Source organism: Xiphias gladius, chromosome 22 (assembly GCF_016859285.1).
Source record: "Xiphias gladius isolate SHS-SW01 ecotype Sanya breed wild chromosome 22, ASM1685928v1, whole genome shotgun sequence".
Lineage (NCBI taxonomy): Eukaryota > Metazoa > Chordata > Actinopteri > Istiophoriformes > Xiphiidae > Xiphias > Xiphias gladius.
The window spans coordinates 7,217,699-7,231,435 of NC_053421.1; the positions used below are offsets into that span (position 1 = coordinate 7,217,699).

At 40.4% G+C, this 13,737-nt stretch overlaps 1 protein-coding gene across 1 annotated transcript in view; it reads right to left on the reverse strand.

The window, feature by feature from the left end:
• Positions 1-13,737, reverse strand: part of snap91a (synaptosome associated protein 91a) — a 47,206-nt gene that overhangs the window by 7,975 nt on the left and 25,494 nt on the right. The window contains 14 exon segments of the mRNA XM_040118172.1: positions 713-835; positions 838-945; positions 2,924-3,001; positions 4,699-4,905; positions 5,241-5,255; positions 6,643-6,737; positions 6,866-7,032; positions 7,296-7,308; positions 7,901-7,909; positions 8,218-8,279; positions 12,095-12,136; positions 12,231-12,337; positions 13,062-13,173; positions 13,548-13,641. Coding sequence (XP_039974106.1) covers positions 713-835; positions 838-945; positions 2,924-3,001; positions 4,699-4,905; positions 5,241-5,255; positions 6,643-6,737; positions 6,866-7,032; positions 7,296-7,308; positions 7,901-7,909; positions 8,218-8,279; positions 12,095-12,136; positions 12,231-12,337; positions 13,062-13,173; positions 13,548-13,641 — 1,232 coding nt within the window.

The window sequence follows — 13,737 nt, forward strand, 5'->3', positions numbered from 1 at the left end:
GCTTACATTAGGCAGCTTTATATGGGCAGTTTGGGCTCACCAATTCACCTAACCTGCATGTCTTCTGGACAGTGGGAGCAAACCTGATCACCCAGGAATAGAAGAAAAACAAACTTTAGTATTCCTGAATTTTGAAATTGAGAAATATTCCCTTTTAACCAAAGTGCATACCCTACAATAGTGCATTCTCAGCTGTCAGTATCTAAAACAATGGTCACAAGCAGGAGAAGAAAACAAATTTTCTTCCCTCTAAGTTTTGGCAGACTATATGTTAGTATTAGGTTAACAATCAAAACAAGTTGAGCCACCTCTGTTAATAAAAAGAGAGAAATCAAGTTAACCGTTTTCAGATTGTTTGGTGCCCAAAAAATGGATAGTTAACAGATTACTTTTTAAAGCAGCAGACACAATGGCCTTCATTGTGAATTTGGTTTTTTACATCCAAATTATTTCTGTTATGCAAAGGGGGTCAAGATGCTTGATTAGCTTGTTTAAATGGTCTGTATCTGAAGAAAAGGCATCATGGAAAATAGAAAAACAAATCTGAAATGTAGGGTCTGGGCAAGTTGTTATCACTGTCACTAACATCATCATCATCATCACTAGCAAGAGCAACACAGTCATCATCATCAAAAACTTCACCATTATCATCATCAGTGTCATAATGCAGGGCAATGCAGTGAGAGGCGCAATGAGAGCGAGAGGACTTTACCACCAAAGATATCTAGAGTCGGGGCGGCTGCAGACTCTGTGGTGGTGGTGGTGTCGGTGGTGGTGGTGGTGGTGGTGGAGGAAGGGGGGGGGCGCGGCAGCGGCGATGCGATGGCGGCGCTAGAGAGGTGGGAGGGGTGATGGCGCGCGGCGCGACCCGGCGGCCTCAAGCAACAGGTCAGCTCAAGCTCTGCAGCTCACATCCACTCCCCCCCTCCGTTGTAGCGAAGGGGTCTTCAGGAAGATCAGCAGGGGGATGGTGTTAAGGGGTGGGGGTGGGTATGATTAGAGAAGAAGGGAAGGGGATGGTGGGTGGATGGGGGATTGAGGGTTTGTTAAAACAACAAACACTGTAGAAAGCATATTTGTGAGGCAAGGTGCCTCTCAAGCTCCAAATCGGGGTTAGGTACAAAGAAATAAACATGCACACAGTCACCCATTAACTTCAGTGCTGCATCCACACCAGCAGACAGTGGAGAACAATGCTTCAGTAACTAATCACTGACTGTACAGTTGGTAGCGCAGAACAATTTTTGGTTGACAATTATTCTTTTAACTTATGAGAACACCGAAATAATCCCTGTCCCTTTTACATTGTTTGCTCTGTGACAACTACAAACACGTTAGCATACAAGAGGTCTAGTCACACTGGTATTTTATAAAAATGACAAAACTGTCATACTACTAAGAACAGGGAACTTGTGTGTAATAAAAGTGATTGAAGAAACAGTTTTCTACGTGGCTCAACTACCCTCAGACTGAGACCAACTGGTTTTCACCTGTGAGAACCTAGCTAAATTCAGCGCTAGCCAGATATTACTGACCCAGGCAGCCATTTAGACAGAAACTGGCCATTCAGGTCATTCAGGTCTCACCAGGCAGCATATTGTTACATGTGGTGGCAAATATAAAAGAAATATTATTTATCACTGTGTAACTTGTTCAATAGTTCCAACCATTAGCTGGTTAGGTATCCGCTGACCAGCTGTGTATTCAAGTGTTTACTGAAAAAAGCACATATAGTAGCCATTTCTACCATCTGTCATTACCTAATTAAAGTTTGACTATGTATAGAATCTTTATTTATTATTCAGTCTACTAAAATGACTCAACTTTAGCAAAATTTCTATCTGCATAATTCTTTACACTTCTAGTGAGTGACAGAACACAAGACTGGGAGGCTGTACTTCGGCACAGTGGCTCTGAGCTAAATGCTGAAAAGTCAGCACGCTAACATGGTCACTGTTACTAAGCTAACATGCTAATGTTTGGCATGTAATAGTCATCAAGTTCACCATCTTAATTTAGCCTGTTAGCATGCTAACATTGGCTAATTAACAAAGTACAGCTGAGGCTTCATGGGAATGTTACTAGTTTTCCGATATTTGGTCTCAAAAAAAAATTTGACCTGATAATGGCACTAGATGACAAGTCAGGTAATCACCAAGTTCAGTAGGACTTAATCCTTTGATGAGTATGAAACTGACCAAAAACTGCCACAGAGATAACATGAAACGCTTGAGATGCAAGGGGTAATTTAAGAGCTTATATCATCATCACTGAAAAGCTAAGCTGACCAATTGGAAAAGCTTTCAAAAGCCCTTTTTTACACAGACTAACACAGAAGGTCAAGTGTGGGCGCAGAATAACATCAGAGCATGTTACATAAATCTAAAATAATACTGCTGCAGTTAGTTAACCATGGCCAAACTAGAGATCCCAAAATGTACTGTAAATGAATGGACAACTACATGGATTGCTCCACTCATTGTCCTGCTGTTTATACTAGGCCAAAGAGAGAAACTAAATGGGGTTTTTCCAAGGAAATGAAATAAAAAGAAAAAAGGCTTAGCGATGATTAGTATAATCATCACCATCAGGTAGTATCGGGGTTAGTGGTATCAAAAGAAATGGTCATCATTCCTGGACTACAGTATAATAAACAGCTGCACTCTGCTTTTTACTGTAGTATTCACTGGGTGAACATTAGGAGGAGTAGAGTAGTCGAGATGAGTGAGGAGAAGGTCCATGACTGGGGCATTACAGCAGGATTTGGGTTGAGACAGTAGGCCCTGTGGGCATGTTTGTTCTACTGTCTCGTGTGGAAGCAGAAGCAGCTTTAATATAATAAAAGCAACAACAGCTTTCACATTCACTCTCACACACAGGCGCGCACACACGCACGAGCACAAAAACCTGCTTTGTCACCCACCAGATCCACCAAACGCATCAGCAGCGGGGCCCGCGGCCACGGCAGCAGGACCATCTCCTGGGGAAGGTGCAAACGCATCTAGGGTATTGCAGACGAAAACAGCCGGAACGCAAACACAAACCATAACACCCGGGCCACACCGACAGACAAATGGATGTAAAGAACAGAGGATGAGTAAACAAATGGAATGGACAGGAAACAAAAATGAGAGGTCAGCATCAGGAAAAAGCAGAGAATACAAGAAATATGCAGCCTAGTCACTACGGTGATTGATCTGATTGTACCATCAGTCACATTTGAGTTTTGGAAGGCTGCATAAGGCTGCATTCAGTGAGGTTTGTGAAATGAACAAGTTGTCACAAGTTTCTTGTACTCTGTGACAGGAAGGAAAATGTCACGTTTAGGGATGGACAAGGAAAAGTCTCTCTTTGACAAAGAAGTTCAGTTGGCCGTTTCAGCAGACCCTTGATGCTTATCAATTGTTAGGGTTGAGGTTAATATTAAAAAGCTAGAAGATCATTAAATAAAATCCAGCTACTCATCATTTTGACATATTTATGAAACCATTAGAAAATCATTTAGGGTGATAAACCAAAAAAAAAAAAAAGCAAAAAGCAACAAATCCCAAAATTACGAGTCATAATAGGAGATTAACTGCATTGCAGTGGGTTTATTGAGGTGGACACGAGTATGACGAAACACTAATGAATGTTTAACACGTGTCTAACATGTCTGAGCACATTATTTTTTTGTGACGAATGTGCAGCTTTGAATAAACCCAGAGGGAAGCATGTAATACACTATACACAGGCTTGTATTTTTGGGATGTGCCACAAATGATAAACGTTTTGCTCTGCGCTCAGTGCAAAACAGGCTGTGTGAAAGCTTGACATTATGTCAGCACATTAGTGTGCATGGTAGTAACAAATCAGGATGTAAAAACATTAGAAAAAGGTGAGGATAGAAAATCATTACCTTTGAGTCACAGCACTGAGCATCTATCTGTTTGAAAAATATAATATCTGAAAAATCAACGATAACGTTTACTGCTGTTCTCAAGGTACTTCCCGAAGCCTCAAGGACTCTTCTGACCACGTGCATGGAAAGATTTATCATCTATTTCTCAAGTTGTGCTTCCTAATCCAAACAAATATGGAAGCCAGTTATGACATTTCTCCTTGCTCAATTTGTTCAATGTGAACCAAAATAAAAAATTGTATCATCAATGCTATTAGCATATATTAATGTTTTTTTCAATATTTTATATGTTGCTTGTGTTTTACCTGGAAATACAGTTGCAATTAGACAAACTGTTTAAAAATCTACTTTTTTTTTTTTCGTCAGCAGACAAAATATTTTTTCGTCCAGATGGCAAGACGGGTCTTTGAGGTTTCTGGAAATACCTAATTATTTTTTGGAAAATCGGATGTTTAGCTCTGTGACTCCAATGTAATGGTAATACATGGCAAATGTCAAAAACTGCCATCTGCTTACTGAAATGTCAGAATGTACACGTACATTCTTGTTTCTAGCAGGTTTTTCAGGTCTCTACTAAGTTGTAATGTGATATCAAAAAACGCGGCAACCACAAGGTCAGTTAGTTGCGATGCAAAGTTTAGGACGTGAGCGTGAAAATCCAGTCTTTTATATACCAACGTTATACCAAAGGAAACCTATCAGCACATTACTAAACGATGAAGGGCTTGCTGTAGACAAGCAAGCAGGCCGCCACGCCGTGTGTCCTGATCTACATCCCACCCTCAAACCACACTGACCTCCGAAAAGGTCGATGTCGGTGGCTGAGGTGGTGGCAGGAGCTGGGACGGGCAGAGAGGCGGGCACTGGTGTGGCCCCAGTGGTAGTGGTAGGGGCGGCGGCTGTGGGCGTGGCAGCTGCAGGGGTAGCAGCTGCAGCATCGGCATCTGCAGCCTTTCCCTCCACCAGGAGAGCTTCAGAGGCTCCATCAGGGGCAGCAGGGGACGCTATGTGGATAAACGCCGTAATCCAAGTGCCACGACCCAGTCACAACCCCCATAAGAGAGAATGAAGGAGAAAAAAGGGAGAGAGGAGGAAGACGGCAGTGTCAAAGTAAATGAAAAATGAAAAAATACAGACTTTGCTTGTGTGGTAAGAAACTGCCAGGGAGGATTTGGTTGCTAAAGGTGAAAATACATTTGAATTCTTTGCAAACACAGCCCGACACAAAGACACAAAGAGTACTTAAGGTAGAAAGCCAAGTTGGACAGTGAAAAATCAAAAGCCTGCAGGCATTTCTCGTACTCAGTCTGTAGCAGAGTGCTGTCAACACAATACTCACCCTCAGCCAAGAGATCTGCAAAACAGACGGACAGAGAGAGACACAGGTAAGAGAGAACGAATGACTGCGTGAACACAAGCAGTGTAATTTTTTAAAGTATAAAGATGCACTGATGAAATTAAGAAATCTTCAATTTGCAAGCTGCCAACATTATACAGAACAAGCCAGAAAGACACGAACCAGTGGTAAAGCCCAATAGAGCTAAAAGGTCCTTAATGTAATTTAGGTATGGAAAGGTTACAGTTGGACTCATGCCATGTTCAGGGCATCAGTGGAGATGGGGGGATAAACAGAGACCATGCCAAAGACTAACAGCAGCTTTATAGGGGGAATGCTCTATAGTTTAAACCACTAGATGTTCCACATAGTCGCATGAAAACATCAAAGACGGTAACACTTCCTTATTTTACTGTAGGGAGTCATTGTAAAAGACCACGGTTTGTTTATTTAAGCTCATGTACAACAAATCGTATAATCCTTGACATTACTGCCACAAATTACCCCAAGCATACTACAGGTTTTTAAACTGCTTATTTCTTCCTACCTCTTATGGGCAGCAGTTGTATGCCATTAATTTTACTGTGTTACTAAAATCATTTTGCAGCAACCTCAGCTCACTTTATGCTTTGGAAAATGGTCCACAGCAATGTAAAGCAAAAGGGTTTGTAGCTAATGGGATGAAACATGCAAAAACGTTAGCATGGTCCATTTGAATGTGATGGAATTAAAGCCAATATCAAATGAGTGTCTGAATTCCGAGTGTATACATTTATACCCCCTATCAATTCCACAGTGGAGAAAAAAGTAGTGTCCATGGCTGTGTCCGAAATCACCCCCCTGTTCACTCATTCACTACTCTACTACATGTACTATATAACAGCCACTCGACAGTTTCCTCAGTAGTGAGCAGTAAATTGAGATTTCAGAAACGTACTAATCATTGTCGTTTTGCCTCACCACTGTCAGCCGTCAAGTAGCAAAACGGTAATTTTCTCATCCATAAAATGTGGAGCACTGCATTGTGGGATCGTTAGCACAAAGTGTACATGTCCTGGACAACACTTTTTTTGTTCCATAAGGGATTTTTTGATGGCATTAAATAGTTGATAAATTTACACACTCAGAATTCGGACACTCAAATAAAATGGAGGACAGTAACAATAGTGCACTACATAGTAAATAGGGAGTAATTTCAACCATGGCATGTACACCACTTTCTGCTGACAATCCCACAATGCAATGTGCTGCATTTTATAGATGCAAAAATGATGAGGATTAGTAAGTGTTTACTGTTTACTATTGAGAAAACTATTCAGTGTACATTACATAGGAAGTAGTGAATGAGTGAATGAGGGAGTGATTCTGGATCCAGCTAATTACTGACAGAGCAGAATGTTCTCACCGCCCCATCCAGTGATGGAGGAAGCTGCTGCAGCGCCCCCTGTTGATGAGGAGGAAATTGGGTCTAGATCCAACAAGAACCCATCATCAAGGGCACTAAACAGAAAGAAAGAAAGAGATAGGGCGTGTTGACAGAGGGGAATCCATTTGGGATGTAATATTGATGCTCGGATATTGATGCAGCTAAGTTCAAACACTTTATAAAATTGTTTAGTGTCTCTCACTTGCTGGTAGTGGTGTTGGTGGGGGCTGGTGCGGTAGGGGTGACTGAGGGCGGAGGAGGTTTGGCAGGCGGCCCAGGGCGAGCAGGGGGCCCGCCGGCGGCAGCAGGAGGCGCAGGCTTGGCTGGCGCAGCAGCAGCAGCTGGCGAGGTGTTGTTGGCTGTCGCATCCTGCCGCAGAGAAAGACCCCTTTAATGTGGTGACCAACAGGGTTACGTAAACAGCTTTTTAACACATGACTTTACAATGAATCACTACCTGTCTGTAGTAGAAAATGTTAAGGGGTGAAGTTAAAAGTAGAATTTACCATTTACATTTTTTACTGCTGTAAAGATCGAAATAACCGTGTTTTGACCCTTTTGAAAAGGGTAATACATAAGAAAAGACTATTATTATTACCACTACATTATGATTATCATGAAACATAGCTTACCTTAGTGGGTGACCTGCAAAAACAATGACAGTACATGAGTTAAAGAGCTTAATAATGTACTTTTTGAAACCTAATGGCTGTTACTGAGATGGGAGGCAAAGTGACAGCTTAAGTATCACTTAAGTGTTTTCAGAAAGGCCACATTTCAAGGCAATTCCATTTAGTAACTATCTGCAATTAATGGATCCATGCTGCACTGCTGAGTAATGACATCCTGGTTGGTTTTTCTTTTTCACATTGCAGACAGAAGGTAAGAGCTGAATGTTTTTGAATGGCACGCAGCTAAAGCTCTGTAAAAGTCAGAGCTGACTTTAGGATGATGACAAAGACAAATATGTTAGTAACGACACAGGCTGAAGTCGCAAAATATGAACATAACTTGTACAGAAAAAAAATGATCAGTGTGTGTTTGCTATAGTAGAGCATCCTGAGCAATTTTTTAGTATACAAAAACAAAAACAATGTACGTGGCTTGTTCAGATATCATTCTACAGAATCACTGAAAAGTGTATACTCAAATGAATCAAATAAGTAAAAACAGTTAGTTCAAAAGGATGGTAAATTAGTATTTCCAAGTCCAAATCCCATTGACAGATAATACTTACTTATCCTCTCTGAGGTGGGTAAAGAAAGAGGAAAAGACATGTTAGAGAAGTAACAAAGAATAAGAAGGAGATCGAGCACATACTGCCACTAATCTAACACCAATTAAAAATCAAACAGGTCCCAGAGAAAAAGAAAAAACCACTGCTTAAAGTACCAAACATACTCAGGTGCATGGACACCCAAATGTCGAAGAAAAATCACTGCAGACACTGCAACTGCAGGACTACTTGAAGCTTTGGCTCTGTGCTACTTCTGGTACATGATTAAAAAAAACAAACAAAAAAAAACAACGCAGGCTGAAGATATGGCCACTTACGGCTTCTTCCCCTCCAGTGTGTTGAGATGGGTCTCCAGGGACTCCAGAAGACTTTCCGGGGCCTGCAGAATGATACACAGAGGCTACTACAACAGGGACCCTTACTGTTATCAGCGCCAGCTCGAACACATGGGTATGGTTGGAGAGGATGACAATACTGATTACAGCCCAGGAAACCACAGTGGAAGACAGTGGACAACACAGTTCAAAAGACACCCTGATCATGGATTCAATATAGTATGTCCCTCAGTTTCAGTATTATGATACTGTACCATAAGACACCCATCAAAAGTTCCATGAGAATATACTGTTTAATGTGTTTGTGGGCAAATATGTGGAGTCACTAAGATTACATTAGGACACAAGTAGGGCCTTTGTAAAGATGGTGGGACCTTGACAGATGCAGTTTCTTAAGTCTAGGCCTCCTTAGCATAAAAAGTAGAGAGGAGACGAGTATTGAACGTTGCTTTACAAATGGCAGCATCATACTGACCATATGTAGCCTATGCTGCTCATTTGCTATACGGATATTTCAAATGAAGTCTGCATTTATAGTGGATGTCACAATGGTATCTCAAATAAGAATTTCAAATGATAACCTGCATCATTAAAGAAGACATACGTCAACTGAAGTGGCCTTTTTTGTCTCACATGATAAGAACTATTAAACCGGGCGAGGGAAGACGCTGTCTAATATCCTGATTGTTGCTCTGAGTTCATGCGTCCCTCCCCTGACACACTGATAATCATCTTCTTTGTGCAGTTTTTCAGAATAATCCAATCAACACTAACTCGACAGCACTCTATATTCTGTGATCCATCCATCCCTGAATGCACTGCTCCAATTTAAAATTTAGTCAACAAGAGCAAATATAATAATTATGAAACTTTCTCAACCACTTTATCGATTAATTATATTTTGTTGGAAGTTATTAGTGTACTTTGATCATGTGCACAATTCCATTTTTTTACACGGAGTGGAAAATCAAGAGGGGGATAAAGCTGGATACAAAAACATCAGCTAACATTAAAATGAAACAGAAAAATAACAGAAAAGGGTTTAATGTTCATGCCAATCGAGAGAACAGAATAATGATCCAGCCAGCCACGATGCAAAGCTACATGCTCAACCAGGCTAAATGGGACATTATCACCTCCCGACATGCCGTTGGAAGGATAGCACAATAATATCCAGCAGGCTTATTAAGAGAGGTCAAAGCTAATTCACCCAATTAAATAAGCCACTACTCCACTTTACTTAATTCCTTGCTCCATTTCCCGAATCTGTCCATTTAAAGCTGTCTAGTCTATTATCCCTAAAACTTTGAGAGACCAACGAGAGAGAGAGGATGATAATATTTTGTCCTGGCACTGAGGGGGATGGGTAAACCATTTATCATCCAAGGACTTTAAAGTGGCTGCCCTCACCACCAAGAACAAAGAAGGCTCTTCTGCAGACAAAGGACAGCTTTAACAGCCTCCAGGCATATATTTGAAAGATTATCTGATATATCTGACACTGCCAGCATTTGCAGAGAATTTTCTACAACTACACACTGTTGTAAAAGATAAAGGCGCATATGTACATGAATGATGAGAAAACAACATGGCTAGAGAGTCAGTCAGATGTTGTTTGTGCTGATGTAATACCTCCTGGAAGGGGTGATAGGAGAAATTTGTTGCTGAGACTGAGATTAATCCACTGTAGTTTGAGGGACCTGGGAGATTGATAAAGTTTGCTCTCCTGGTCGCATAAATCGAATTTTATCACCCATACAGTATTTTTTTTTAGTATTTATTTTTAAAGGTACGGCCTCTAAACTCCATAGGCTGAAATGTAAAGATTAATCATGCTACCGAGCTAATTTATAGCACAATAGAAAAATGGTGGCATATTTTAAATAGGTATATCAGGCTAACATGTTTTTGTACAATTTTTTATATTTTTTTCTTAAAAATAACCAGGAGTAGTTAAGTCAGTTTTTGTATGATATTAGGGGCACTGCTGCTAATCCCAACACAGCCAACCCGAGTTGAGCTTCATGCTAAAAACCAAACCATCTTAATAACATTCACATGCTCTTCCAGCTTCAGAGATATGAATGGAAACAAAAGTGTCTGAGAACTGTGGGAGAAGAAATGTGTCTAATAAACACAAGACATCAAGAGTATTTATAAGAGTGATATTTATAAGACTAAATTTCAAACTGAAAGAAATTCATCACTTTAGAGGCGGGGATAACAAAATTTCTGCACAGGTGGCATAATATTCCTGCCAGACATTTTTTGAGAAGCCTTAAGCTCTTGCTACTCTACTGCAATCACTCTCACTCACATGTAATACACATAACTGAATGTAGCAAGTTTAAACACCACATACAGGGTTTTTAGTATCTGTTGTTCCTATGCTTCCTAGAACGTGCACATTATAAAGTACATATACGCACTACTTAAGTAAAATACAACACTCAAATAGCTCCTTAAAGCAATAGTTTGAAAATGTGGGGAAAACACTTTTTGCTCTTTGCTTTCTTGCCAAGAGTTCGATGAGAAGATTGATACCACTCTCATGTCTGTACAGAAATATTAAGCTATAATCAGCAAGCGACTGGTTAGGCTTAGCTAGCTTAAATACTCGTTTTTACATTTAGTTTTTGGTACAGATTAAACAAACAAGATCAACATGTTAACTAGAGACCACCTTGTGATGGGATCACACCAACCGCGACGCCCGTCAACATGCTGACTACAGATTGTCTGTAGTTTTACCTAATGTCTTAGAGTGGAAGGGGATTATTGAAACTGGAATCCAGTGATTGTAAAATGAATTTGGCCCAGGGATGTTAAATGGGGGCACCAAGAATTTTGTTAATCTTCTAGCTAACTCTCAACAAGAAAGCCAATAAGCATATTTCCATAAATTTTGATTAATATCTACAGTGAGGTCCAAAAGTCTGAAATCACCAATGAGAAAGTGGCCTCAGACTTTTCGACCCGCCTCTATATGGCAGCCACAAATCCAGTGTAGTAACATAATACAGACAGTTAGCTTGACTCAAGCTAGCGTGCACCTCTGATAGCCTTTGACCAAAACCACTTGACATGAATTTGTGAATTTGATTGGTTCTGAGGATCTAACATCCAATCTCCATTTTCAAATACTCTGCCATAAAAGTGTCATACAACACAGCATGTTCAATTTAGCATGGTGTGGATCTGCTTTATGCCATTAGCTCTACAGTGACCTAACAAGCTTGAGTTTAATCAGACAGCATTACAGCATGCTTTTCATGCAAGTCATCCATACGGCCATGTCTGAAAGGATAGTTTCCACAACAGAACAGAGTGCAGAAGCCTGGGACTGATTCATTAACAAAGAGAGAAATCAGGTTTCTCATTCTGGGAATCAGTTATACTGGTCTCGACCCAAAAATCAAGAATCAGAGAAGAGGTTGAAAATAATCTTTACAGTGCAACTGTCATGGAAACTCTGTAGCACAATTCACGGTTAACAGTCTGCTGTTCCTCTGTGCCATTGTTGAACTAAAACTATGTTTAGCTCAAGAGTTTAAGCAGCGGAAACAGCCACCTGATCAGCAGCATTACTCAGCATATTACAGCTCTTCCAGTCACAAATTCAAAGGTTTAAATGGACATTTCTCCTCTTTACACAAGGGACACAATGTAGCTGTCTGTGAACTTTTGATTAAAATCAAAGAGGAGAAATCAGGAGAGACACAGCAGGAGGGACACAGCAGGAGAAAACAATAGGTGGTAGCCTTAGACATTCACATGGGATGCAGTACAGCTGGGAAAAAACACAGTACTGTCATGCTCTGTTAATATGTAGCCTAAAAAAAACCTTAGTCAGTCTTACCTCAGTGAGTTCAGGTATGTCATTTTTGTCTATTCCCACTTGCTGTAGAGGAATACAGTGACATTTTAATGCAACAGTTAATAAGCAATACTGGATTTAACTGATATTCAGTGATATTATGTGCTCTGTAGGCTACCTCCGCAATTTTGAAGAACTCAGAAACCCGAGTCATTCGTGTCAGGAATCTCTTGTAAATCTCCAGCCCGTCTTTACACTGGCTTCTCTTCATCTGGAAAAATTTTTCTAGACAAAAGAGATTGTAAAATGTGACCCTTTACCCTCATATAGTCAAAGAATAAGTCTGGTGATATTCACTATTTTTCTTTGTGTTAAATTGCATAAAAAGACCAAAGCCAAGATTAAATTGATCTGTCCAACAACTATTGTGCGTGTAGGCAAAGCCAGATGCATGTGTCTCTTATATTGTCCCAAAGCCATCCACTGTGTCCAAAAACTATTAAAAACACACGACTGAGGCAAATCATTGCACCGGGTGACATTTTCCTCCATTACAGTGGACCCAGGCACCGTAGTTTATTTTGAGATGATCTCACATACACTGTTCTGTTGCCGTAAATACTCGCCAGTGCACCAAATCCGCAATTAAAAATAGTCCCCAACAAATGCACTGTTTTCTCCTGTTTGAGTAACTTTTGCAAAAAACTACAGCACTCAGCTGTAGTTTTTATGTATCTGTGACCATGTTTTTAAAGGTTTCTTTTGTCAGGACTGTGGGATCAAATGGCTTGGTGCTGACTGCCACAGACAGGGCAAGGAAGTCAGAAAGTATTGAGAAATGGACGAACACGTTGATGATTTTGGTTTTTGCATGGTGTTTGTTGACAATAAAAAAAAATATATACAGTACTTATATAATAACCCCAGTCTAATCTTTTCAGAGTACATAATTTTTGTTCATGGATTATTTAATTAATCCGGTAACAAAGTGAAAGGAGTGACTCTTTACCTAGCAGGTTAATGATGCCGTCATTGTAGCAGGCATATAACTTGATCAGATCTTTAAATAGTAGGAGAAAGCAGGCATTTATCACTCCATTGTTCAGTTCCTGTGGATGCACCTGTGGACACAAATAAAAGCCAAAGAGGTACAGTGTAGCTAAGATTTTTGAAGATGAATTGATGGAACAGAATATAGCTTTTAAATTCCAAATTTACAAATGTAATTTCTCTGTAGTCTCAATGGTATGTTGGCATAGCCCTGCTATTGAAGGTATACCAAACAGAGAATTCTACGTTACATACTGGGGAATGAGGAGGTTGAAATCTACGGAATGGTCCTATGAGTGAATGGGGCTGTGACTACATCTCATCATACATTCACTAAGCTTGGTTAAACCCAGTTGGCAGCTTTTTTTCGTGACTGTGTTTATCCCTCAGCAAATTCAGTGACCTTGCAAAGTGACTTTGTTCCCTATTAGCGAGTGTCACTCACATCAAAATCCAGCAGCGCGTCAATCTGGCTCTGCAGGGTGGGCATTCCTTTCAACAGCTTCTCTACTGACATGGTCCTCATCACTCCCTCAGCTCTGAGACCGGCGGGACAGAGAAGGAAAGAGATAAAGAATGAGAAAATTAAGCTGAATCATTTTAAGCCTGCAAAGAATCAGAATATTAAAATATTT